The 27913-nt window shown below is 50.8% G+C and overlaps 1 protein-coding gene and 1 pseudogene across 1 annotated transcript; one reads left to right on the top strand and one right to left on the bottom strand.

Moving 5' to 3' along the window:
• Positions 1-3622: 3622 nt before the first annotated feature.
• ADGRG5 (adhesion G protein-coupled receptor G5) lies at positions 3623-13551 on the top strand. The gene is made up of 11 exons (XM_061173509.1): positions 3623-3686; positions 3902-3980; positions 4616-4796; positions 5377-5487; positions 6198-6314; positions 7694-7846; positions 8582-8703; positions 8965-9233; positions 9844-9961; positions 12806-13083; positions 13463-13551. Exons 1-11 carry the CDS (start codon positions 3623-3625, stop codon positions 13549-13551), a joined length of 1581 nt encoding a protein of 526 aa, XP_061029492.1.
• A 6810-nt stretch (positions 13552-20361) lies between these two features.
• On the bottom strand, positions 20362-21528 carry LOC133077639 (nucleic acid dioxygenase ALKBH1-like; annotated as a pseudogene).
• Between the last annotated feature and the right edge of the window lie 6385 nt (positions 21529-27913).

Here is a 27913-nt window from a genome sequence, read left to right as displayed (position 1 = left end):
TATTTTTTTAACTTTTAATTTTGAAAAAACGAAAAATTCACAGGAAGTTGCAAGAAAGGTTTTGTGTGCATTTCATCCAGTCTTCTTCAATGGTAACATCTTTCACACCTAAGGTACAATATCAAAACCAGGAAATTGACTTTGGTACAATTCACAGCCTTTATTCAGTTTCATCAGTTTTTATGCACTGATTTGTGTGTGTGTGTGTGTGTCTGTGTGTTTAGTTCTATGCAATTTTATGACGTGTAGATTCTTGTAACCACCATCACAATGAAGATACAAAACTGTCCCATCACCACAAGGCTCCCTAGTGCTGCTCCTTTACAGAAACACCCCTCATCCCTAACTGTTGGCAACCACTAATCTGTTCTCCGTCTCTATAATTTTGTTATTTCAAGAATGTCATATAAATTAAATCATACTGTATGCAACATTTCGGGATTGGCTTTTTTTTTTTCCTCAGCATGATTCCCTTGAGACCCATCCAAGTTGTGTGTAACAGTATATTTTTCTAATTGCTGAGTTGTAGTTCATGGTACAGATGTACCTGAGGTTGTGTAACCATTCACCCGTTGAAGGCACATTGGGATTGTTTCCAATTCGGGGCTATTGCGAATAAGGCTGCCATGAAGTTCTCATGTGCAGGTTTTGCTGTGAACATGAGCTTTTATTTCTCTGGGATAAATGCGGAAAAGTGGGATTGCTGGGTCATATGGTAGGTGCATGTTTAGTTTTATAAGAAATTGCCGGGCTTCCCTGGTGGTGCAGTGGTTAAGAATCCGCGTGCCAATTCAGGGGACACGGGTTCGAGCCCTGGTCCGGGAAGATCCCACATGCCACGGAGCAACTAAGCCCACGCGCCACAACTACTGAGCCTGCGCTCTAGAGCCCGTGAACCACAACTACTGAGACCTTGTGCCACAACTACTGAAGCCCGCATGCGTAGAGCCCGTGCTCCGCAACAAGAGAAGCCACTGCAACGAGAAGCCCGCGCACCGCAACGAAGAGCAGCCTCCGCTCGCCGCAACTAGAGAAAGCCCGCGTGCAGCAACAAAGACCCAACACAACCAAAAATAAAAAAATAAAAATAAATAAATAAACTTATAACAACAAAAAAGAGTGGAGCACTAAAAACTTAATTGCCTGGGACTTCCCTGGTGGTGCAGTGGTTAAGAATCCATCTGCCAGTGCAGGGGACATGGAATCGAGCCCTGGTCCGGGAAGACCCCAAATGCCACGGAGCAACTAAGCCCGTGCACCACAACTACTGAGCCTGCGCTCTAGAGCCCGAGAGCCACAACTACTGAGCCTGCGCTCTAGAGCCCGAGAGCCACAACTACTGAGCCTGCGCTCTAGAGCGAGCCAGAGCTACTGAGCCCGCGTGCCACAACAACGGATGCCCGCGCGCCTAGAGCCCGTGCTCTGCAACAAGAGAAGCCACTGAAAGAGAAGCCCCCACTCGCCGCAACTAGAGAAAGCCAGTGCGCACCAATGAAGACCCAATGCAGCCAAAAATAAATAAATAAAATAAATTGAAAATAAATAAACTGTGTGCGTTAAAAAACAACAACAACAACAACAAAAACTTAATTGGCTGGTAGAGCTTGGTGACTGGTGAAGCTTCACCATAAGCTTGGTCCTGGCCGTTTTATCAAGGAGCACCAAAATGTCAGTAGCTACAGGATACTTTTCTTGGAATGGTCAGTTCTTCGGAGAAGAATTTTCTCCTGCCTTGGAGCATCATTGCCTGGCTGCTGGCAGTCTTCTGGAAGCTGATTGGAGGAGGAAGTGGAGAGGGGATATGGCTTAATTTTCCTGTACCAGAATGGCACCTCGCAGATTCTCTCTGGTGCGCTGTCTGCAGGGAATGTACTTTGTGTTGGAAGGTAGGGTTGAGGATGCAAGGGTGGTGAGGAAGGCTCCTGGATGCTCCAGGTGGCAGAGGAGATCTGGGGACCCAGCTGGTCATTTTAAAAACTCACAACCAACAACCCCCCATTTTTAGCCTCACCCTTCATCCCACCTTCAGAGGTTCCCGATGCCTCCAGCGCTCAAGTGCTCCCACGGTTGTGAGGCTTGACCTAGCTGGCTTCTCCATGTCCCCTCCCCGATCCCCCCACCCGCTGTACTCACCTCTCCTTACTGCAAGCGCTTGGGTTCAACGTCTTATGGTCTGCTAACTTTTTTTTTTTAAGCAGGTGGCCACCTGCTTTGCGGCCTCCAAAGTTTCACTGATATCTCTCATCTGCTGTTGTCTTCTTTCCCATTGTTCTGTCTTTTGTGGCTTTGTGTCTGTTTTATTCATTCACTCTCATTTTAGTGGAGTTTCGGGGGTAGGCGTAAATTTGCTATGTTTAAGCAGAAGTTTATTAGTTCATTTTAACTTTTTAAAAAAATAAATTTATTTATTTATTTTTGGCTGCATTGGGTCTTCATTGCTGCGCGCGGGCTTTCTCTAGTTGCGGTGAGCGGGGGCTACTCTTCCTTGCGGTGTGTGGGCTTCTCATTGCAGCGGCTTCTCGTTGTGGAGCACGGGTTCTAGTTGCGCGGGCTTCAGTAGTTGTGGCACGCGGGCTCAGTAGTTGTGACATGCAGGCTCAGTAGTTGTGGCTCATGGGCTCTAGAGCGCAGGCTCAGTAGTTGTGGCGCACAGGCCTAGTTGCTCTGCGGTATGTGGGATCTTCCTGGACCAGGGATCAAACCCATGTCCCCTGCATCGGCAGGCGGATTCTTAATCACTGTGCCACCAGGGAAGTCCCTATTAGTTAATTTTAAAACCGAGGGAAATGAGGGCAGAGAGGGACAGATTCTTTTTTTTTTTAAAACCAAAACATTGGATTTATTTTCACAAATTTGAACCTGACATCTTAATTCATAACTAACAGCTGCCATAGATTCTGGCAGTCACAAAAATAAGTGAAAACGAAGACAAGGTTTCACAGCAAGTGTTGAATACAGTACTTAACAATATGTTCAAATCACATTATACTTTAAAATGGGCTTTGGGGGAATTCTTTGTGGACAAAGGCAGTGGTTTTCCTGATGTCATCCAGCTGTTGTGATTCTTGGTGGCCTCTGACCTCCCACGATTGTCATCAAAACCAGCCTTCTCCTGAAACTCTTAGTTCTCGTTTTTTTCTCTGCTCCAACTTTTGGATTCCCCCAGCTGCTGGCAGTTTAATCAGAGAGGGACAGATTCTTGCCCGAAGTCACGTGGTGGGTGAATGACAGGGCTGGACAGGGTTAATGACAAGCAACTCCCAGTGTTCCCCTGGGTAAGGTCAGAGCACTGGGGAAGCCCCCAGAGATACCATTTTTTGGGAGGAGGATGTGTCTCAGGCAGAGCTGCAAATGGCAGGCTTTACCAAATGGTCAAGGATTCTGGAGTAACAGAGACATGGCTTCAGGCAGCCTCACGCAAAGCAAGACGCCTTGCTCTCTGAGCCATGGTTTCCTCATCTGTGAAATGCAGGAGTAGTGAGGATCAAATAAGATGCTGCATGTCCTATTCTTGGGGTATGCCAGATGCCTAGAGTTAGAGGTGGCTCTTTTACCGGGGTGACAAAGACACGCACCTTTTCCAGGGTGGGAGCCAGTTCTTGGAGGAGACTCGGTGCAGGACATGGATCGCTGCGGGGCCCTTTTCCTCTGCCTGTGCCTCTTGATGTCTCAGAGCAGAACAGAGGGTAAGAGGGCTCCGCTGAGCTGCAAGAGCCATCCTAGCCTGGATCCCTGGCTGTGATGTGAAGCGGGGAGGCCTCAAACCAAGGGAGATTGAAAAGGGGCACTTAGGCCTCCTGGGGCAGCAGGAGGCTGGGGTGGAAGGCCCAGAGACCATGGGACGGGAGGTGGGGCAGCTGCAGACAGAGGCTGAGGCGGATGTCTGACTCTCTCCTCACAGAGGCATCCCAAGAAATCCTGCGCTGGATGGAGAGAATGGAGATGGCAACCAGGAGCCGGAGCCTCACTTCTTTTGCTGAGTGAGTTGGGTGTCCCTCCTCGCCCGCCCAGAGTCAGCTGTGCCTCCACCCCCAGCTTGCACCTTGAATCCACGGCCCAGGGTTGGTCCAGTGTAGACTGTTAATTCATTTATTCAACACTCATTTATTGAGTAGCTACTGTGTGCCCGGCACCAAGCTCTGGAGATGTGGGATAGACATATCCCTGTCCTCATTGAGTTTACTCTCTGGTTGGGGGCCCTTAACCATGGATGCCATGAAACCAGGTGCAGAATCATGGGTCTCCATGCATTTTTCTGGGAAGGGGCTCCAAGACTTGGGCTGGGCTCTCCAGGGTCTGTGACCCAAAAGCCTAGTAGTTCAGGGTGAGAGGCCAATGCTGATGACTGACCAGGGAAGCATAGGGCTGTGGGGCACTTCAGTCAGTGGGGAGCTGCCAGGGAAGGCTTCCTGGAGGAGGTGTCAACAAACTGGGACCCAAACAAGAGTTAATGGGAGAAGGAGATGGGTGGGGTGGGGAGGTAAGAGTGTGCCAGGAACACTGTATGCAGAGGTCTAGAGGTGGGAGTGACAGGGGTGTGGGATGAGGGAGGCTGTGGGGAGCCCCGCTCGCCTCCATCCTTACCTCGGGCTGTGGCCATCTCTCTCACTTTCAGGCTCATCCACGGCCTAGAGTCGAGGCTACTCAATGCCAGCTTTGGGGGCCACAACCTCACCTTGCGGACGCACACCATCCAGACACTAGCCTTCAAGCTGGGCTGCAACTTCACTGGTCTCTCACTGAGAAGTGCTGCTCTGGAGCAGGTCCCCCAGGTCAGAGGTGGCCAGGGATTGGGAGTGGCCAGAGCCTCTACCCTAGAAATCCTCCAGGGGTTTAAGGTCTGGACTCTCCCCAGGGTCCATCGCCCACCTTCCCACCAATCAGGGCTCTGCCTTAATAGCTGTGAGTTGCCGCCTCTGTAAAATGGGGCTGATGTTCTTCATGTGAATGATGGAAAGGGGGTGCTTGTGGCCCCTCAGGGGCAGCGTCCTCTTCCTGCTTTTGCAGGTTCCTGGGGTGAGGCAGTCGTGGGAGAGGCCAGGGGAATGGGACACCTTTGAGGGCCCTGGTATGATTCCTGCTGAATACCTGGGTGCTGGGGGATGATGCTCCATCTTCAGGGCCCCAGTTGGGTGGGATAAATAACCCAAATTCAAGACCAGAACAGCCTGAAGGGAAGGCCTGAGATCGCGGGAAGTTTGGGTGGAGGTGCAGCCTGGCAGGAGAGGGTTCTGTGGGTGGAGGCTCCAAGGTAGGAAATGCTTGGGGCAAGGCTGGGAGGGCTTCCTCGGGAGTGGGGAGCAGTGAAGGTGTTGTGGTGGGTCTGGAGGCTTCGGACACCAGGTGCAGCCTGTCTTTGGCTCTCCACAGGCCCAGGTCCCACTCGCCATGCAGTTCCCAGCTGAGCTGACCCGGGATGCCTGCAGGGTGCGCTCCAGGGAGCTGAGTCTCATCTGCATCTACTTCTCCAACACCCGCTTTTTCCAGGTCAGGGCCTGCTGGTAGGCCAAGTAGGGTGGATGCTGGCTCCTTCCTGGGGGGCACTGCAGGCATGCATGCCACCTCCTGGCCTCTGGGCAGGGACCAGCCTACTGTGCAACCTCAGTCAATCAGTGCCCCTCTCTGGGCCTCTGTTTTAGCAAAATGGAAGGGAGGCATGATTATAATGTGCAAACGAGACCTAAGAAATCTACTGTTTGTGTGCCTCTCCCTAGATGGGAGATAGACAAGTAGGTCACAAGATCTTTGTCCTCAGAGAGCTCTCTATCTCAACAATTAGACCGGGACCTTAGAGACTTAATTTTAGCTCGAGGTTGATTATAACCATAGAGATTCAAAGGGATGGATGAGTCAGGGTGGGGTCAGGATGGTTCCCAATGAGCAGTCCTGGAGGGCTTCTGGAGGAGGTGCCTTTAAACCTTGGATTTGAAAGTGAGTTAGGGTAGGGTGACATGGAGGGTATGAGGCTGGAATTCATTTAACAAATGGGAGGTGATGGTGGTGGTAGTGAGAAGACAGGGTTCCAGGTGGAGGGGGCAACATACGCAAAGGCTGCAAGGCTGGCGCAGTTGTACAAGTGAAAGCCACTCTGCTTGTTCTCATCCAGGGAGGAGGGGTTGGAGAAGGGGGGCTCTGGGACCTCGTCCAGGGTCTCCTCATGTCCCCTCCAGTCAGTGCTTCTTCTGTTGCCCTTCCAGAAAGACATCAATTCATCTGTGCTCAATAACTATGTTCTGGGTGCCCAGCTGAGCCATGGACAAGTGAGCAACCTCAGTGAGCCGGTGAACATCAGCTTCTGGCACAACCAAAGCCTGGTATTGTTGGGGCCACCCCCATTTCCAACCCACCCGTACCCCCTTGTGGCTGTCCTGTCGAACACTGGTTTGATCAAACCCAGACTTGGAACTATCTTAGAAACAAGCTGCTTTAAATCTATCATACTTTGAAAATGCCTGCCAAAGAAATGAGAGAGAAGCTTTTACACACTGCATTCGTCAGGATTCTTTGAATTGCACATGATAGAAAACCAACTCAAGCCAGCTTATTGGCTCATGTACATGAAATGTCCAGGGCTGTTCTAGCTTCAGGCACAGATATGATGCCATAATGGCTCAGTCTCCATCTGTCAACAATGGTTTCCTGCCTTGGCTTTCCACTCTGTGGCAAGATGGCAGCTGAAGTGCTGGACCTCCTTCCCCTCTTCTCAGCAGGCTCTTTCTTGCCAGTGCAAACCAGGGTCCCATAACGGATTCTAAAGGTCCAGCTGGGTCATGTGTCCATCCCTGACCCATCACTGTGCCCAGGGGGATGGAACATGTAGATTGGCCAGACCTGGGTCACATGGCCCAGGGACTGGGCTGGATTCATTTGACCTGTCATTGGGAGAGGGATGGGTCCTCAAGGAAACTACAGATATTGTTGCCGAAAGAAGGAAGAAGGACTGCTGGGTGGGCACAAGCCCTGATGGCATTCCCGAAAAGCCCCAGAATCTCTACACTCTGGCCCTATCTTCTGTCAGCCTCATCAGGACCGCTCTGCACTCCCAATTTCTCCACTGTCCTTTCCTTTCATTCTTCTGGGCTTCTGCCCCTGTTATATCCTTGCTCCACTTCTGTTGAAATCTGATGTGTCCTCTAAGGCCTCAGTGCCCCAGCTGTCCCTTCCCTTCTCAGGACTCCTCTGCCTTTTCCTCCATGGTCTTCCATGGTGTGCCTATTTCATTTCCCTCACCTTTCCACCCACAGGGCTTGGTGTCAGGGTTGTCTGTAGATGACTCTTTCTCTGCCCCACTGGGATGGGTCTGGACTGTCATTGTTCCCCATGGGGAGGAGGGGAAAGCGGACATTGATTATAGAGCACCTACTGTATTGGCCAGAGCTGGGCACTCAAGATTTCTCATTGCCTTTGATTATTCCACCATCCTTGTGACTTGAGTATAAATGATCCCATTTTGCAGATGAATAAACTGAGGCTCAGAGAACCTCTGTGACTTTCCCAGGTCACTCTCAGAGTCCGTGGTGGAGGTGGGGCTGGAATCTGGTCTGTCTGATGCCAAAGCCCAGCCAGTGCCTGGTAAAATGTTGACAACGGTGCAGCTGAGTCACCTTTGGCCCCCACAATTTCCAGACCCTCCCTGATCCATGGCCCTCCCCTCCACCCCTTGGATGCACCCAATTCCAGCATCTCCCCTTAGGAAGGCTACACAGTGAACTGTGTCTTCTGGAAGGAGGGAGCCAGCAAGCACCACTGGGGGGCCTGGAGCACTGAGGGCTGCCGCACAGAGCAGCCCTCACCTTCCCAGGTGCTCTGCCGCTGCAACCACCTCACCTACTTTGCTGTTCTCATGGTATGTGTGCATCTAGCCTGGGCGAGGGTGGTCAGAGCTGCAGAGGGCCCCATATCCAGGACAGAGGAGAAAGGCAAAAGCCGGTGCAGGGGGCAGAAAATCCAACTCAAATGGGCTTAAGGAAAAAAAAAACAAAAAAAAAACCTTATGGGTTCACGTTCCCGAAAAGGCTGGGTTAGGCTTCAGGCATGTCTTGATCTAGGGGCTCAATGTCACCAAGATAGGACTCTATCTCAGTCTCTCAATTGTGCTTGTTTTGTGTTAGCTTAGTTCTCAGACAGGATGTCCCCATGGGCTTATAACATGGCTGCTGACATTTCCTGTTTTATGTCCTACTAGGTTCAGGTGAGTAGAACGAGACCTCTCTCACCCAATTCTGCCAGCCAAAGTCATGGGACTGAGTCCCACAGGCCTAGAGTGTGTCCCATGCCCATCCCTTAACCAATCACTGTGGGCAGGAGGAGGGAAGGCTCCAATAGGCCAGGCCTGGTGCACCTGACTACACATAGTAGGAGAAGTGGAGGGTCCACCCACGTGCGGGAGTGAGGGAGGGGAGGAAGGGGAGATGGGAGTTGGGCGGCAGAAAAGCCACTGTGTCTGCTGTGGCTGTTTTCAGGTCAGGACCACGGCTAGGACTGTAGGGTAGGGGGGCTTGAAGCTGAGGTCTTGGCAGGTCTCTTTGATTTAGGCAGTGGAGGGCATTTCCATGCTTCTGGCCCCCCTTCCCTCCCACAGCAACTCTCCCCGGCCCCGGTCCCTGCAGAGCTGCTGGCGCCTCTCACATACATCTCCCTGGTGGGCTGCAGCATCTCCATTGTGGCCTCGCTGCTCACGGTCCTGCTGCACCTCCATGCCAGGTATTCCCCTGCCCTCGTGCTGGGCCTGCCCACCCACTGCTGCTCAGCACCCCTCCTTCTTTCCTACTTGGGCCCCCAGAGTCAGGTGGGCTTTTCCAGAGTGCAGAGGCTGGGAAGCAGGAGACCAGCCTCCTTGTGTGTGGCTGTTGTTGGGTCCCTGCCCCTCTCGACCTGTGTCCCAGTCATTATGTGTCTATGAGCCCAGGGGGTAGCGCTGCCTGGTGACGTCCCGGTCACGGAGGGCCACGCTCCCACCCGCAGGAAGCAGAGTGATTCCATTACATGCATCCACATGAACCTGCACGCCTCGGTGCTACTCCTCAATGTCGCCTTCCTGCTGAGCCCCGTGCTGGCCATGCCCCCCGTGCCTGGGTCAGCATGCGTGGCACTGGCTGCCACCCTGCACTACGCGCTGCTCAGCTGCCTCGCCTGGATGGCCATTGAAGGCTTCAACCTCTACCTCCTACTTGGGCGCGTCTACAACATCTACATCCGCCGATACGTGCTCAAGCTCTGTACCGTGGGCTGGGGTAAGCACGGTCTCCCTCTCCCTTGCTTCCTGAGGCTTCCAGCCAGACTGGGCGTCTGTCCCCTCCTGTCCTCTTTGTCCTCCACTGCCATGACCACTGGTCACCATCCCTGCCAGCGCCCACCGCCACTTCCTACAGGACTATTCTTATCACCACCTCCACCTCCAAAACATCTATCATCACCACCTCCAATACCACCATCACTTCCACCATCCTCATCCTTGTGTTCACCACCATCTCTGGTACCACCATCATCGGCGTCTCTATCACCATCCTAGCCCCTCTCTTTATTATCTGTTTCCTCTCCGGTTCCCAAACCCTCTCTCCCATTACCTTCCAGCCATCACCTCCCAGTGTGACCACTACTACTGCCGCTACCATTCTACCCTAGAGCCCTCATTCATATCAGCCTTCTCTAAGACCACCAGGCTAATTGCTCTGAGGCTGGACCACATGACAGCGGCTGGGGACTCAGAGCGATCTCTTTCCCTCCCATCCCCCCCACCCTCTGCTTGCCCAGCGGAATCCTGTTTTAGCAGCCCCAGTAACCCATGAGCAGCCCATCTCTGGGGTCTCCTGACAGACACTGAGCCTCTGTCCCACTCCTCAGGGGTCCCGGCCTTCCTGGTGCTGCTCCTTCTCGCCGTCAAGAGCTCAGTTTACGGACCCCACAGGATCCCGCTCTCCGACAGCCAGGGGAATAGCACGGGCTTCCAGAGCACGTCCATGTGAGTGCGCTCAGGGCTGCGGCAGGCTCCCTGGCTCTGGCAGCAGGGCCACTTGGTCCTGGGGCTCTAGATAGGGTGCCTTGTAAGCGGGGCACTGGCTGCAGGGCAGGGAGGGGGCTACTGCTTACACGGGGCGTGGTTTCCAGGGGGCTTTGCCACGCCCCTTCTGCTGGATCCCCAAGGTCTCCTGCAGGATGGGTTCACTCTCTATGCTAGTTCTAGGAAGCACATGGGCCTCCAAGGCCAGGCCAGAGCAGGGGGGCCTCTGCCCCCTGGCTGCTGGCGGCCAGCCCCCCCGCTGGCTCTCAGGCCCTGCGGTGGAGCTCAGCCTGCGCCTGGCTCTTCTCTCTCCTCACCTCCGTGCTTCGCTCACGCGCTTGGCTCTGGCTCCCCGTGACCTGGGCCTGGCATGGCACCGCCAGCCCTCCAACCCTCCTAGTCAGAGAAGAGAGTGTTGTGGGGATTGGGACACCCCAGGCACCGGGCTCAGAGTGTATGTGGGGAGGGGGCCCAAGGCGGTTTGGGGGACAGACTCTGTTGCCCCTTCCCGTGCCCTCGGACATTAACCTTTTTCTTGTGATGAAATGTTTCTAACAGGCAACATAGAGGGAATAGCTTAACAACCCCCTGCAGACCCATCACCAGCAGTTGACCGTCTGGCCTTTTCCCTCTCCTGGCTGACACCAGCTCAAGACGGCTGAGGGCTGGCTCTGAATACTCACAGCAAGGAGCAGGCCCCATTGTCAGCCCTTGTTTACAGTTGGGGAAACCGAGGCACAGGCAGCTGAAGAACCCTGCCCAAGGAGACCCAGCCAGTTGAGGGCAGAGCTGGGATTTGGCTCCAGAGCCTGGCCCCCAACCACTGCCCATCCCAGTCTCTGGGAAGTGAGGGCTCTGGGCACAGAGTGAGGCTGAGATGGGGTTAATTCCTCTCTGTGAGCGTCGGGGTGGTTTCTCAGAGGAAGTGTGACTTAGGACTCTTTAAACATGTGTTTTTATTGTATAATATGTGACATGGGCAAAAGAACTACAGTGACGCTTCCACAGAACAGGAAGCACATTAATGCAGGGATGTTAGAGAGCTCCCGCCTGAAGAGCCATCTTCTTCCCGGCCTTCCTCACCTCTCCCTCTCCCCTCTCACCCTGGATTTTGTGACTTTTATTCTCCTGCATTTAAAAAACACTTACTACATATATATGTATTTTTTAAAAATTCTTTTACATTTTTTGTTTTATTTTTTAAATTGAAGTATAATTGACATATAACACTTTATTAATTTCAGGTGTGCAACATAATGATTTGGTTGTATATACTGCCAAATGACCGCGACAATAAGTGTAGTTAACATCTGTCACCATACATACAGAATTAATTTTTCTTGTGATGAGAACTTTTAAGATCTACTCTCTTTGCAACTTTCAAATATGCAATACAGTATTGTTAACTGTAGTCACCATGCTGTACATGACATCCCCAGGACTTATTTATTTTATAACTGGAAGTTTGCACCTTTTGACCCCCTTCACCCGTTTTGCACCTTGTCCCCCACTCCCTGGCCTCTGGCAACCACCAATCTCTTCTCTGTATCTATGAACTTGTTTTTTTGTTTGTTTGTTTTAGATTCCACAAGTAAGTGAGATAATACGGTACTTGTCTTTCTTTGTCTGACTTATTTCGCTTAGCATAATGTCCTCAAGGTCCATCCATGTTGTCGCAGATGGCAAGATTTCCTTCTTTTTATGACTGAATAATATTCCATTGTGTTTATGTGTGTGTGTGTGTGTGTGTGTGTGTATACCACATCTTCTTTAACAGCAGTTTTTAAAAACCTTGAAAATAACTCCAATGCCCACTGACAGGACACCGGATTAATAAATGCGATAGAGCCACCCCTGCCAGACGATCATCTGGCAGTGAAGAGGAATGATCCAGCACCACACTCATCCACTTGGATGAACCCCCAAAATAATGTTCAAGGACTCTGTGACTGCAGTGACAGGAGCCAGAGCAGTGATCGTGACAGTTAGGGGCACAGGCTCTGTGCTTAGACCACGGGGCTTCAAGTCCCACCTTAGGCAGGTGTGCGTTTCTAAGCCTCATAGGGTCACCATGAGGATCGTATGGCTGATTCACGGAAATCACGTGACCTGATGGGGGAAAAGGCAGCACCTGCCTTGAAGGTGTTTGGGGGAAGCAAAGGGCGTGAAGACCTCACGGACGGTCTAGGACCAGGGCTGGGGCCACTGTCAGGTATCTCTCTGATCTTTCCTCTGCCCTTGGTGGAGTTTTCCTGCTGCCCCCACGGCTCCTCAGTCCACACATGGAGAGCGCCCCTCCACCAAGCTTCGAGTTGCAGCAGCTCAGGGAAGGGCTGGTGGCCCAGTGCAGGTGGGGAGGGGCTCCTGGCGCCGTTGCACAAAGATGGGGATGAGATGGTGATAATCATGTGGTGGGTGGAAGGAGAAGTTTCCAGGAAAGAGGACCATGGACCAATGATGCAATCAATACCTTATAAGTTGACAGTTGGGCTGGCCGTGGAAAGGGGAAGGGTTAGATGTTCAAGGGAGGAGAGAAAGAGTTTTCAGGTGGGTAAAGGAGGGTAAAGGAGGCATGCAGGGGCTTCAGGCAGGGGGCTGAGGTGGCAGGTGGGTCCTACCTGGTGGCCTGGCTGGAAAGCTGAGCCCAGGACTTCACCACGTGTGCAGTCAGGCAAGAAATGACGGGTCTGAGCCGGAAGACTGGACTGGGTTCAAGAGGCAGTCCAGAGGCCCAGGAGACCATGGCTTCCCTGCCACCAGCCTTGGGAGCCACACCAACCCCAGCGCTTCACCCCTCCCCTGCAGATGCTGGGTGCGGAACCCCTGGGTGCACGGTGTCCTGGTCATGGGCTCTGGTGGCCTCACATCCCTTTTCAACCTGGTGGTGCTGGCCTGGGCGCTACGGGTCCTGCACAGACTGCGGGCGCAGGAGAAGGCGCTGGGCCCGCGGGCCTGCTGGGATACCGTCACCGTGCTGGGCCTCACCGTGCTGCTGGGCACCACCTGGACCTTGGCCTTCTTCTCCTTTGGTGTCTTCCTGCTGCCCCAGCTCTTCCTCTTCACCACCTTCAATTCGCTCTACGGTAGGGCCTGTGGTTGACGTGGAGGAAACCCCAGGGGGGTAGCGTACAGCTGCTACATGTTTACTACTGAAGGGCTCCAGGTCAAGGGGGTGAGTCAGGGGCTGAAATCTGGGCCCTGACAAGCTGGTTTGGGGCTACGCCCGCCCATAGGAAGGGGCGCCATCTTGTAATTTGCACAAAGGCAGCCTATGGGCTAGCAGTGGCTGGTCCTCCAGCTCCTACACCCGGTCCCTTCTGGCCTCCAACAGGAAGGGCTTCTGAGAATTACTGCTGGGCCTCAGGGAGGCCCCACTTACCCCAACCAAGGAGATGCCTGGATTTTGGAGGAGGCCCCACGCTGTTCCTGCGATGCTTCCACTAACCAGTCTTTTGCGTGCAGGTTTCTTCCTCTTCCTGTGGTTCTGCTCCCAGAGGCGCCGCTCAGAGGCAGAGATGGAGGCATTCAGCTCCTCCCAGATGGTGCAGTAGTCTGGACTGTCTGGACCTCCTGGCCTGGAGCCCCCAGCTTCTCTGGCTGCCTGCAGCCGGAGGCCCTGGCTTCCCCTCGAGAAGATGGCAGGCCAGCTGCTGGACACCAGAGGCCACTGTCACCTCCAGGGGGCCTTTTCCACCTCCATGCCTTCCCCAGGCCCAGAGGGCAGCGTGTTGCTCTCCGTCCCCAGGCATTCTGCTCTGGGGCGGGTCCAGCCCCACCTGGGGGCAGCAAACTTGCCCCTGGTGCCTGGGCCCAGCTGGCCAGGCCTATGGCCAGAGCACTGGCCTGGGAGTCAGGAGGCCACGTTTCAATGCCTGTCTCTGAGTCTCACTGTCTGACCTTGGGCCTGTCATTTCTCACTGACCCTTGGTTTCCACATCTGTGACATGGTGGCAGATGGCTCTGGTCCTGCCTAATCCCAGAGCTTTATGCAGATTGAATGGCACCAGAGAGGAAGAGGTCATAGTGGGGTGGGGATCCCCACCCTGGCCTGGGCCTGCCCTGAAAACACCTGCTGGGCCCTGCTTCCTTCCTCTGGGAGAGGGTCAGCCCTGGCCGGGGGTCCCCAACCCAGTGCTTAGAGACCCACCCAGTGTGTAAGACCTCACCAGCCTGTACCTGAGGCCTCTTTTCCTTTAACCCCCAAATTATGATGACTCTGACTCCAAGTCCGCCCTTCCCAAAGATCAGGAAGTCCAGTCCTTTCCAGAGGCTCCTCTTCCAGTGTTCCCCAGACCCCCATAGGCCATTAAGACCAGCAGCTGGGGCCACAGGGCTTCCTGGAGGTGGGAGGGGAGCGCCTCTTTCCCCTCCATCTGAGCTCCAGTGACTCGGCTATTTGATGACTGGGCAGGATTGAATTTCATCTGGTAGGCGTGAGGGTGTGGTTTCTAAATCCCAAGCTTGTTTGTTCTCTTGGAGTTGGTGGGCACCTAAAGTATTTATAAATTGGTATAAATTATACAAGTCTTTTGTCAGGCTTCCCATTTCAGTTTCCTTCCTGTTTGTTTTGTTAGCTGTCGCAGTTGTAGAAAATCACCATTGCCCTTGACCTGTCCTGTCCGGCCAAGTGGGAGACCACTCAGGAAGCGAGCACCTTTCCCAGGCTTCACACCAGGGGGCGCTGTTGGCCAATGTCAGAAGCCACTGGGTTCAGAACCATGTCTGGTGATGCTGTGGTCGCCTGTCTGTGGACATGACACACCAGATGGAGAGGCTCTGCCTCCAGGACTGCACCTGCTGGGTGACCAGCAGGAGGAATGCTAGCACTGCCGACACAGCCATTTCTCTCTTTCCCAACGCAGCCGCCCACTCTGGCTCTTGGGGTCTTATGCTCTGGGCATACCTGGCACTAGAGCGCTGGGCTGGGATAGGCTCTCAGGGCCCCACTCCAGGCCATCAGATAGATTGCAGTGACTTTGAACGTCACAGGGAGGGAATTGGAGCCGGATCCCTTTTCTCCCAGGGGGATCCTCTGCCCTCTGTTCATTTCTTGATATGAATAGCCCTTCACTAATTGGTGAGTGGCGCAGGCTCCGCAGACTGCCTGGGCTCAAATGCCAGCTCTGTCACTTGTCAGCTGTGTGACCGTGGACAAGCCACTCCACCTCTCTGTGCCTGAGTTTTCCCATCTGTAAAATAGGGGCAATAGTAGTACCTATTTTGAAGGGTAAATAAAATAACCCATATAAAGAGGCTTAGCAGAGGGTAAGTGCTCAGTAAATGGTTATTGTTATCACTCGTATTTTGTAATTATTATTACAGTGTCAACTGAGTCTCAGAGGCCGACCCTCTAAGGTCCAGGTCTGCTCGGCCTCACAGGCCCAGCTCCTTGCTCAGCATATCCTGCTGTCCCTTGGCTGCGCTACCTCCTCTCCCACTTTCCCCAGAGCTGCCTTTGGTCCAGGCTTGCTGGCCTTTTGTCATTTTACGGACATTCCTCACACGGTACAGGCTCCAGGCCATTGCCACCTGTCCCCCTACCCCTCGGTTCCCAAATCCTCTGATCTATCTAAATTCTCAGGGGCTCAGTTATCATGCCTCCCATGAAATCTCTCCAGTTTTCCCACAGAGGAGCTCTCTCTCCCACTCCTATTCCAGCAGAGTGTCCCCCTGCCTCTCTCAGGGTGATGTGAGCCCCCATTCGAGCTCCCCGTTTGGCCAGCCCTAGCTTGTACTAGGCTCCCCAGGCCTTGGGGTGGGCCCCCGTCCCAATGCGGGTGCCGAGGATCATGGGCACCTCCGGCCCCTCTCTTGGGCAGCTCCGGGGAGCGGCGACCCAGGCTGGGTCCGCAGCCCACTGAAGCAGGGCCTTGCCTGGGACCCACCCCAGCCCAGACCTGGCGTGTTAGATCCTACCAAGCCCAGGGCTGCCCCAGGGAGGATGTGGCCACAGTGACACAGAATCGTTCTGGTAATTCTAGGAAACGGCCCCAGCTATGTGGCCCTGAGCCTGGTTGGGGTTCAGGCGCTGGGCAGGGACCACTTCCCGGAAAGGCCCTAACCGGGTGCGGGGCAGGGATGAGGGGGCCGTTGATGGGCCTCGGTGCCCTCCCCTCACTCCCAGCGGGATCCTGGCTTTGCCCAGACTGGGCACCGGGCCCAGCTGTCAGGGGCTTCCAGACTTAGCGGAAGATGGAGCGGGAGGCGCCTAGGGCTCGCTGCTCAGGGCCAGAGTCTCCGAGGAGGCCTGTGGTGAAGGATGACAAGTCGAAGCCAGCAAGGCCACAGACTAGCAGTTTCTATGTTGCTTTGTTGCTGGTTTTTTTCAGAAAGACATAGTGTGTGTATTGGGGGGAGGAGGGTTGAATGAGGGTTGCCCGATAAAATACAGGATGCCCAATTTGAGGGACAGATACAAAAAAATGTTCACTGTTTATCTGAAATTCAAATTTTATCCTGTAGATCTCCGTCTACTTATTTTTTTTCTTTTCTTTATTTCTTTTGCTAAGTCTGGCAACACTCTTAGAAAGGAGCATTGGCTCTGGAGTCCGGGGTGTGCACTCTTTACCCTTCAAATCAATCCACCCTGTGCTGACTGGGGACCCCTCTGCCCACTGAATGAGCCCTGCACTCAACTCGAGGCTCCTCCTCCAGGGCTCCCATTGCCAGCCAAGGTTGCCACCAGGATGCTCAAGGGCTCTGCCTTGTGGTGCCCCTCCCATCAACCATGGTGCAGACCAGCCTCCATCTGCCACAGGGCCTCTTCACAGGCCTCCCTGCCTCCCCACTCCCAGTCTGAGCTTGACTCAGAAGCCAGAGGGAATTTTTTCATCCTGTAACCTGACCATGTCGCTCTCTGCTGAAACCCTTCCATACCTCCCCCTCCTTGTAGTCAAACTCCCCTCCGGAGCTCGAAGACCCTGGGGGTCTGACCTGTGCTCACTTCTCCCACCCGTCTCCCACCATTCCTTCCTCATCCTCCTTGCTTCTGCCACCCTGAACTATTAATACTTCAAGTTCCCTGAACAGGTACTTTCTCACCTCCAGGCCTTGGCACAAGCTGCCTGGAACGCTGTCCCTCAGGTCTTTCATTTGCAGAAAGATGGCAACACACCCTTATGATCTCAGCTTTGCAGCCTCTCCTGATCTCCCTGTGTCTGGACCAGGAAGCTGCCCCTGACCTGTAAAATCTAGGATGGGGCCTTCTCTCGCCTCCATAGCCTTTGCCCTTCCCCCATGACAATAGTTATTTCTCTCTCTTATGAACGTCCGTATCATTTCAAAAGTGAATTATCATCTGCAAATTTACTTCGACAAATCTTTTAAAAATTGATAGACTAGGGAGACAAATCCACCAGCAGCATGGGATATTTCAAATGCTTCTCTTAATTATTGATGGCAAAGCTGAACAAATTAGCCAAGATATGGAAGATTTGAACAACATAAGCAACAGACTTGATATAATGGACATTAATTGAGTTTTGTCTCCCACGATCTGATTCTCCTTAAGCACTTATGGACTATTTTCAAAAATTGATATTATACTAGATTAGAAAGCAACCTCCAAAAAAATTTCAAAGAATTGCTATTAGGGCACATTCTTTGACCTCAGTGCAGTGGAGTTAGTAATAACAAAAATATAATTTAAAATATCCCCACATATTTGGAAATTTATCACTGGGATTAACAAATTGACCAAAGGAATGGAAAAGAGAGCCTGGAAACAGAGGAGGCATGTGTGGGACTCTGATTTATGACAGTGGAAGCTGGCAGACCAGAGGGGGAGGGACCATGTGATTTAGTAGAGCAGGTAAAATCGGTTATACATGTGGGGAAAAAGTCCGCTTGAATCTCTGCCTTACAGTGTACTCAAGAATCAGCTCTAGGGACTTCCCTGGCGGTGCAGCGGTTAAGACTCTGTGCTTCCACTGCAGGGGGCACGGGTTTGATTCCTGGTCGGAGAACTAAGATCCCGTATGCTGCGTGGGGCAGCCAAAAAATAAAAAAAGAAAGAATCAGCTCTAGATGGATTAAGGACTTACATGTCACAAGCACAACTTTAATACTGTTTGAAGAAAATATAGGTTAATATCTTTCTGACTTCAGGGTGGGGAAACAACTCTTAAAGGAAACACCAAAAAGGTGTTAACCATGATGAAAAGATGCAACTGACCACATTAAAAATAATTTCTGTTTGAGACAGAGTCACAGATGTAGAAAACAAACATATGGTTACCAAGGGGGAAAGGGGGGGAGGGATAAATTGGGAGATTGGTATTGACGTATGCACACTACTATATATAAAATAGGTAACTAATAAGGACCGACTGTATAGCACAGCAAACTCTTCTCAATACTCTGTAATGACCTATATGGGGAAAAAAAAATCTAAAAAAGAGTGGATACATGTATATGTATAACTGATTCACTTTCCTGTAAATCAGAAACTAACACAACATTTTAAATCAACTAGACTCCAATAAAATTTTTTAAAAATTAAAAATAATTTCTGTTTCCCAAAAGACACCTGAAAAGAAGTGAAAAGACGAGCCATATCTGGGAAAAGATGTAAGCACAGAGTTGGTATCAAGATCCCCTATGGATCAGTAAGAAAAGATAAACAACTTAAGAGAAAAATGAGCAAAAACCATGAACTGGCATTTCACAAAAGATGAAATGGCCAGAAAACATGACGGGATCTTAAGTTCGCTAGCGATCAGGGACATGGAAATGAAGACCGCAATGAGACGTTATTTTCTACCCAGTGGGTTGGTAAAAAGTGCGACATCTGACACTGTTAAATGTTGGCTAGGATATGGATCAGCAGGAACTCTCAAAATTGCTGGCAGGTCTGTAAAGTGATTCAAGCATCGTGGAAAAACAGTTTGGCATTTCTCTGTAAAGATAACAGTGGCACACCTGTGTCCCAGCCATTCTACTCCCAGGATTCTATCTGAGAGGAAGCCCTGCAGGTGTATCTAGATACACACCTGAAAGTGTCCATAACAGCACTGCTGGCAATCGCAGAAACGCTGCAACAACATGGTGAATCTAAGACACGTGGTGCTGCGTTGAAAAACTCAAATCCCAGAGACTATACATGGTTTGATACTCTTTAGTTTTAAACCCAGCACAAGCAAATGATATCTAAGCATGTATACTCTACAAAGCTATACAGACAGAGTGAGTGAGTGACAGCCACAAAGTTCAAGACACCTCTGGGGAGGGAGAGGGGAGGAGGGGGAAGGGTAGTGGAGGCTCCAGAATTTGGATTTTATTGGAGGACAAAGGGGAGCTGGTTTCTGAGAAGAGTGATGTGATTCCAACCTGTTTTTTTTTTTTAATTTGAAATTAAGTTTATTCGGGCATTAAACAGTTACAGAATACCCTTGGGACATTTTTAGTCCAACAATTAAAATTGCATTAAAAAGCCAACTGGAAGAGTTTAGAGACCAAAAAGACATCTGGAGTAACTATTGTTCCCCTTTCCTTGAGTTTATATATATTTACCTTTTAGGCAAGAGAGAGAACTGTGATTACTTTCTATTCCAGGGGATGTGATTTCCAGTTCCATTGTCTTAATGTGTATAAGATTCTTCTGTGAAGGCCAGAGAAGATCAAAGAATTTGATGTTGATTGGAAGAATTAAGAAGACAAGACTAATGGTTGGTTCATGGACCCACAATTTTATCACAAATCACTAGATGGGGTGGTGGGAGGGGTATTATGTTTCCCATCAATAAAACCTCAGGTATTTATTTTATTTTTGGCTGTGCTGCGTGGCTTGCAGGATCTTAGTTCCCCGACCAGGGATTGAACCCATTCCCCCTGCAGTGGAAGCATGGAGTCCTAAGCACTGAACTGCCAGGGAAGTCCCCTGAGGTATTTAAAGACTCCATAGATGTGGAGGGAATTCCCTGGCAGTCCAGTGGTTAGTACTCCAAGCTCTCACTGCCAAAGGCCCTGGTTCGATCCCTGGTAGGGGAACTAAGATCCCACAAGCTGTGCAGTGCAGCCAAAAAAAAAAAGAAGACTCCATAGACATGGAAACTCACTTCTACGTCTCTCAGAGGTAATGGCGAGGCTGAGAAGGCTGCGGTGGGAGCTCATACTTCCTTGGACTTCTCACATACGTTAGTCCCAAAACCTAACCAGGACTGGACCATGTCAAACACTTCTCTGAACAAAGTGCTTAATCAGTTTTCTCTTCAGGATGCATTCCAAGGCAACAGTGTGATCCATGATGAATTTTTCCCGGTCTGTTTTTGGCTTGTCTCGGTGCTAAAGTCTATGGCAATACAAAACAGCATGGTCATTTACTGTGAGACCTGCCTGAGTCAAAGAATGGGCTTTCTTAAGTCTCAGCAGTCAGGGTTTAACCTAGCTCGTTTTTCTTGGCTATTCTCATCATCCAGATGGCAGGAAACTTCCGTGGGGATGTCTCTTTTATTCTCCTCCATGGGTTCCAAAGGGCAGTCTTGACCTATGGCTAGCACCTGTCCGACAGTCATGTCAACACGAGCAGCTTTCAAGTAGCTGGCACACACCTGCCAGTCCTCCACAGAACAGGGCTCCACCACTGAGTCTCTGGGGAGGTCAGCTGGGAGAGGAGTCTCTAGGCAGCAAGGCAGGCTCTCCCCTTCTGGACTGGGAAGGACCCTCGGGACTGCAAGTTTCAACAGGCGGCTGAGACCTGACATTACCATGATGTCACCGCTGTGCATACACATGGGGATGGGGGCTTCATCTCTTTTGAGGCCACCCAGGAGAAAGATGGCAGACTGTCCAAAGCTGAACGACAGCAGGGGTTTGGAGTGATCTAGTTCAGATTTATCTACTTGGATTCCCAGCGTGGAGTCTAATCGGTAGTAATTCAGGATACCCGCTTCAGCTCGGAAACCCTGAAATCCACAGGCAGTGTCCACTTACTCTGAGAGGAAAGTCAGGTCAGCAGGGAAAGGTGTGTAGTGATCTGCAGAGTATTTCTTACCGTCCCAGTTACAATGGTAGCCTAGGGTCACCCAGTGCAGTTTCTCTAATAAACTTCAGGATCTCCATTTATTCACTTCTTTACACCTTAGAAGCTCTTTGCTCTGTTCCCAAAATCTTGGGTCTCTTCTTAGTCACATGTTTGCCCAGGTTACATACATTGGGTTTCTGGGAATATAACTTAAGGCACTGCTTCACCTAATGCCGCTGGTGACCTGGGAGGAAGGGTTTGGGATAAAAATAAATCCAGGATAGGCTTGCAGTCCGTAGGCTCGCCACTTGCTGGCCAGCTGAAGTCCTGCTCTGTATGCATCGTGGTCACTGGCTGGGGACACATTTAGCTGAGATTTGACTACCCTGGGGGCACGAGGCCCCGTGCCTTGGGCTGCTTGGGCTGCCAAGAAGTCAGTGACCCCTCCCAGGTCTGCGGTCCTGGGGCGGCTCTGCCGGCAGAAGTGGGAAAGCTTCGGAAAGGCGTCCTCCCCAGGCTCCACTACCAGCATTGCCACAGAGCCCACGGCCACTGCCACCTTCCCCATCTTGCTGCCTGGCCTCGTCTCCATCCTGTTGTTGAAAAACAATGAAAGTGAGTGTGGAATTGCTATACTTGTGAGTTTTCAGGCTTTTCCTTCTCTGAGCCCCATTTTCTCCCTAATAATGGTAAGAGGGAACCCTTACTATGTACCCAATGCTCCCTACATATATTAACTCACTTAATTTTCACAACAACTCTGTGAGGTAAGTTTGATTATTATCATGCTTGTTACACCCATGAGGCAACTGAAGCACAGAAAGGTTAAGTGACTTGCCCAAGGTCACACAGCTACTCGATGCCAGAGCTGAGATTCAAATCAGCCTCTGCTTCCTTATCAGAACAGTGGAGGGATGGGAGCAACCCCACTGGATGACGAGTTCTCTAGTGGCAGGGGCTGTGTGTGTGTGTGTGTGTGTGTGTGTCTGTGTGTCCTTGGGGACCCACCCAGGATGCTCAGGAAGTCAGCCATGATTATTGTCCCAGCAGGGTTTGGCAGGGAGGCAGGGAGCCAGCATGGGAGGGAATCAGAGACAGTCTGGGTTCGAATCCTGGCTCTGCCACTCACTCACCGCAGACCTTGGCAATCCTCTTGAAGCCTCTCTGAGACTTAGTTTTCTCACCTATAAAATGGGGGCCGTCCTAGTTGCTATTTCCAGGGCTGCTGTGAGGGAGAGAAAGGTGTGAGTGGCCTGGCCCACCGCCCAGCGTGATGAGCAGTGCTTAAATGTGGGCTGTTATTAGTCACCTGTTCACAGATGTCCTCAGCAGCTCTCTCTAGGTGATTTCTAACAGGACTTGGTCAGGAGTAGGCCCTTCAGAGTGTGAACACCGGCTCCAGCGCCTCTCACACCACTGGTGATGTGAGCTGTGTCTAAGAACATTTACATGGGAGCCTCAGCCTAAGGGCCAGAAGGTCAGCAGCTGGGGTCAGGGTGAAGGTGGGCTCCTCAGCTGGCTGGGCACCGCCAGGGCCGCCAAGTCAGGTGCTGGGGTGGTCATTCCTATGGTGACCACCAGGGGTCATGGTTGGCCACTTCTGCCTTCTTCCCTGGTCCCAGAGCCCATGGGCAACCTGCAGAGGACAGCGAGGACTCCCACATTCCTGCCAACTGCAAGGTGGGGCATTTCCAGCAAGAGTGCATCTGAGGCCCTGACTTGGCTTTCCCACATCTGTTAAATAAGAAAACTGATAAGTTTTTCCATCCCTCTTTGGGAATGTCTGCTGTTCTTTTATCTACCCATCCATTTATCTCTTTGTTCATTCACTCATCTGTTCATCCATTCATCCTTCTGTCTGTCCATCCCTTCATTATTCCTTTATTTTCCATTTGTTCACATATCCATTCATCTGTCCTTTTATCCAGTCATCCATCCATCCATCCTTCCATCCATCCAACATCCAACATCTGTCCATCTACCCTCTGTCTATCCCACATGCACAAAGACCCCATGTTGAGCCAGGCTTGTTCAGCCTGAGGTTCCCCGTGAAGGGAGGAGGCCCATTTGCTGCTCCCGCCACCCCTCTCCCCCATTCCTCCAGGCTCACCGTCTGGTGGGACCAGGGATGTACCAGGCAATGATAACATAAGATGATGTGTGTGGACAAAATTGGGGGTGCAAAAATATCACATTTCATTATTAATTTTTATATCACATTAGACTCCAAGGCTCTCCCATCCTCTGCATGGGGATCGACATTTGTGGAGAAGGTCTTTTTTTTTTTTTTTTAGTTTTATTTATTTATTTTTGGCTGTGTTGGGTCCTCGTTTCTGTGCGAGGGCGTTCTCTAGTTGCGGCAAGCGGGTGCCACTCTTCATCGCGGTGCGCGGGTCTCTCACTATCGCAGCCTCTCTTGTTGCGGAGCACAGGCTCCAGACGCGCAGGCTCAGCAATTGTGGCTCACGGGCCCAGCTGCTCCGTGGCATGTGGGATCTTCCCAGACCAGGGCTCAAACCCGTGTCCCCTGCATTGGCAGGCAGATTCTCAACCACTGAGCCACCAGGGAAGCCCGAGAAGGCCTTTGAGTTCAACAAAAATCTGAGAGGCTTATGTTGCTCCTGGAAAGCAAATGGGGAAAGGGCCTCTGGTTCAACTTCAGCCCCTCGTAGTCACTGCTGATGTCCTCGTATTGGAGCCCATGGGGTCTCTTAGTCCGCTGGCTCCTGGCCCCTCCCCAGGCTTCCTGGCCCAGGAGATGCTTTGCTGAGACGCAGCCTGTCAGAGGCGCCCCAGACCTTCCTCCCCAGCAATGGGGGCCTCTGGTCTCAGGCAGGCAGGTCCTGGCTTCAGTCCTTCACCACAGGGACCCGCGCCACAGGAACACAAACCAACCCAGACCCTAGATCCTGGAGCCTGTGGGCTTGGCTGCTTCCTTAGGCGGGCTATTAGGGCAGGGCGAGGGGTGTAACCCAGCCTGGCAGGAAGGTTTCTTATGAGAGGGGACTTCTAACTGAGACCTCCATGTTGAGTAGAGTGGGACAGGGGAAGGGGGAGGGGGAAGTTGGGGGTGGTAAAAGGAAGAGAGAGTGCAGACACGTGGGCTTGGGGGGCAGGGTGGCAGTGGGAGGGGCAAGAGAGAAACCAGAGGGATAAGAAGGGACCCCATCTTGGAGCTTGGGCAGTAGGGAGATACTGAAAGTCTTTGACCAGGTGAGTTCCCCATGCAAGTGGTGTTTCCAAAGAGTCACTCTGGCAGTGGGTGGAAACAGGTTGGAAAAATATCCAGGGAGGAGTAGCCATCTCTGGTTGTTCTCGGGTGTACGTGAGACACTGGTGGGCCACCCCTCCCACGGTTGTGCTGACAGCAGGAATGGAGGGAGGGGGGGCGAGGCTCTGTGGGGCGTTGGGAGGGGGGACCCATAGGACGGAATTGCTTGACTGGCCACCAGGTGGTGGGTGGAGTCATCAAGGCTGATACCTGGGGTCCTGGGTGGTGGGTGGTCTGTCTGTAACTGGGGTGGGGAACCCACGAAGGGAGAACAGGTGGCACGTGTGTGTGCCTCAGTTTTATTGATGTAATCCTTTACTGTTAAATATTAATAAAATGTGAACTATAGAGGATACACAGGATCTACACACAATTTAACAAAAATTATAAAGCAAATCCCCACGTAACCCCCACCCCCCGAAACCTCCAGCCTCTTTTCTCCATCCCACACCTTCCTGCACGGAGCATGGAAACATCCTGACATTTACAGGCATCGCTTCCTCACTTGTATTGATAGTTTTACCCCCAATATCTGCATCTCTGAATAACATAATTTTGGTTTTCCCTGTTTTAGAAGTTTATGTAAACAAAACCCATGTTTCTTCAACTTACCATTAAGTGTGTAGGATTCATCTGTGTCGTTGTGTGTAGATACAGTTTATTCAAGTTCATTGCTGTATGCCATTCTAGTACGTGACCACACTACAAGCTATGAACCCATTCTCCTGTGGATGGACGTTTGGGATGTTTGCAGGTTAGGGCTATTGTAACCAATGCTCTGATGAGCGTTCTCATATGTACGTAGAGGTACATATTTATACACGTGTCTCTCCAAGCTGTATATCTGGGAATGGGATTTCTGAGCTACAGGTCATATGTATCTTCAACTTTACTAGAAGATGCCAGTTTTCTGAAGTGGTTGAATAAATTTACAGTCCCACTCTGCTTGGATGAGTGTTCCCATGGCTCTCTGGTGCTGCACACGGCATTGCTATTTTTTGGCAATCTGCTGGGTGTGTAATGGTATCTCGTTGTTACTGTAAGTTGCATTTCCAAGGCAATTTAATGAGCTAGAGCATCTCTTCATATATTTATTGGCTGGTTGGACCCTCCGCCCTTTTAAAGTGTCTATTTAAATCTTTTCTCTATTTTCTATAGGGTTGTTTGCAGCGTATGCCTCTGGTGCCAGCGTCACTCTGATTTCGGCCGCTGTGCAGGGTACAAACCTCCCACCAGAGAGCCAGTCTTTCCACATTCTACCCAGGGTCTTCTCCAACACTGTGGAAAAGTCTGGAATGGGGGTGTGATAGCTGATGAATGGGCTCCCCACCTCCTGACCTTCATGGAGACAGCTCTGGAGCTCCTCTGAGGTCCTGGAGGTCCCGCTGCCTACAGCAGTGACCTTGATAATGCCCTTGTATTTGGATGTCTGCCTACCCTGTCTCACTCTCCCCACCCCTCACTCCTCCCTCGGGCATCATCTTCTAGACACCCAAGCCCTTGTCTCAGGCTCCCTTCTCCTCTTGTTCTTATTGATTTCTGCGGGATATTTATATATTCTGGATACGACTCCCTTGTCAGTTACACTATTGCAATTATATTTTCCCACTCTGTGATTTTTCTATTCACTTTTTTCCCCTGTAGTCTTTTTTTTTTTTAATTAAAAAAATTTTTTGGCCTTACCACGTGGCTTGTGGGATCTTATTTCCCCAACCAGGGATCGAACCAGGGCCCTTGGTAGTGAGAGCATAGAGTCCTAGCCACTGGACCGCCAGGGAATTCCCTCCCCTGTAGTCTTTTGATGAACAGAAATTCTTCAGTTTAATATGTTCTAGTTGATTAAACATTTACCTGATGGCTGGTGCTTTTGTGTCTAAGAAATTCTTCCCTTATTCAAAGTCAGGAAGACATATTTCTATATCGTTGCTCAGAAGTTTTGTAGCTTTTCACCATTAGGTCTTTAATTTACCTGCAATTGGTTTTCGTGACTGGTATGTAGTAGGATCGAATTTTTTTTTTTCCCCATATGGATACCCAACCATCCGAGCACCATTTATTGAAAAGTCAAGTCTCTCCTCAATTCTCAGAAATGCCACCTCTGTCGTAAATCAGGCAGCCACGTATGTGTGGGACCATTGGTGAGTGCACCAGTTTATTTCTGATGTCCCAATTAAGTTTTAGAATTTTATCTGAACTTTGTACATTTCTGGTTAGATTTACTTCTAGGTACTTGATATATTTTGAAGTGTTGTAGATGGTGGTTATATTAATTATTTATTGACATGTAACAATTTATCCCAAAACTCAGCATCAAAACCCCAAACATTTATTATCTCCAGTTTTTGTGAGTAGGAACCTAGCTGGTGGTTCTGGCTTAAGGTCTTTTATGAGGTTGCAGTCAAGTTGATGGCTAGGGCTGTGGCCTTATCTGAAGGCTTTGATTCCCACAGTGAGAAGCTGGAAGAAGGACCTCGGTTCTTGTCTTCTTTGAAGAAAGAATTCAGCAAAGAGACCAAGACTGTGAAAAAGATAAAAGCATTTATTAGAAGCAAAGTACGTGTGGAAGAAGCAAAGTATTTGTGGAAAAAACAAAATATGTGTAAAAGAGCACACAGGCGAGTCAGATTGAGTTGCACCCAGTAGGGGCAGCTTAGATTGCTTATATAGGGGCAGTTTTCCTTTTTTTTTTCCTGGCCAGTCATCTCCATATTTGGTCCTGGTGTGGGTGTGAATCTCTCAGCCAAGATGGATTCCAGCTGGCGTCTTCTCTCTCCTTTTGTCCTTCCCCTAGACTGAGGGTCTTCTCTGTGCATGTGTTGGGCAGGGAAATCCACAAGAATGCACCCAGTCAGGGCCCAATGTTCCCACTGGTAACCCATCTCAAAGAGTCAGCAGGAGACCAGCTGCAGCTGCTCAGCCTGGGGCCTATCTATATCCTACCTCAGCTTGACTTGTAGGGCTGCCTCATGTCATGGCAACTGGCTTTCCTGGGAAGAAGTGATTTGAGAGAGAGGGAGAGAGAACACCCAAGAATGGAAGCCACAGTCTTTTAATAACCTAACATCAGAAGTGACATCTCATGATTTCTGCCATATTCTATTCATTAGAAGTAAGTTGCTAAGTGCGGCCCACACAAGGGGAGGGGATTACATAAAGGCGTGACTACCAGGAAGCTGGGATCATTTGGGGCCATCATATAGTGAATAGAGCCTGTTACAGTGACCTTTTAAAAAGTTTATTTTCTAATTGTGGTTACTATATAGTATTGCATAGTGATGTGGGTTTTTTTTTTGGTTTTTTAAGGCAGAGGTTTTTTTTCTAGCTTTTTGTTTGTTTGTTTGTTTTCTGGCTGTACCCTGCAGCTTACTGGATCTTAGGTCCCCGACTAGGGATTGAACCCGCACCTTTGGCAGTGAAAGCAGAGAGTCCTAACCACTGGACCGCCAGGGAATTCCCCATAATGATGTCTTAGCATTGATTTTTTGTATCCGGCAACCTTGCTAAACTCTCTTATTAATTCTAATAGTTTGTCAATTTTAAAAAATGTACTCATCATAGCATCTATGAATAATGAGGTTTGTTTTTTTCTTTCCAATCCTTGTCTGTTTTATTTCTCTTCCTTTTCTTACTGCATAGGCTAGGTCTTACAGAACAATACAGAGCTGGTATAGTAACAGCAGAC

This window comes from Eubalaena glacialis, chromosome 18 (assembly GCF_028564815.1).
Source record: "Eubalaena glacialis isolate mEubGla1 chromosome 18, mEubGla1.1.hap2.+ XY, whole genome shotgun sequence".
NCBI lineage: Eukaryota > Metazoa > Chordata > Mammalia > Artiodactyla > Balaenidae > Eubalaena > Eubalaena glacialis.
The sequence above is the reverse complement of the archived record's forward strand: the minus strand, read 5'-3'. Positions and strand labels throughout refer to the sequence as shown.

Bases quoted from the DNA above. Each gene is read 5' to 3' on its own strand.
- ADGRG5 (XM_061173509.1), top strand. From the start codon at position 3,623: ATGGATCGCTGCGGGGCCCTTTTCCTCTGCCTGTGCCTCTTGATGTCT. The intron at 5,488-6,197 runs GTCAGGGCCTGC...TTGCCCTTCCAG, and splicing joins CCAACACCCGCTTTTTCCAG to AAAGACATCAATTCATCTGT. The intron at 7,847-8,581 runs GTATGTGTGCAT...TCCCTCCCACAG, and splicing joins CCTACTTTGCTGTTCTCATG to CAACTCTCCCCGGCCCCGGT.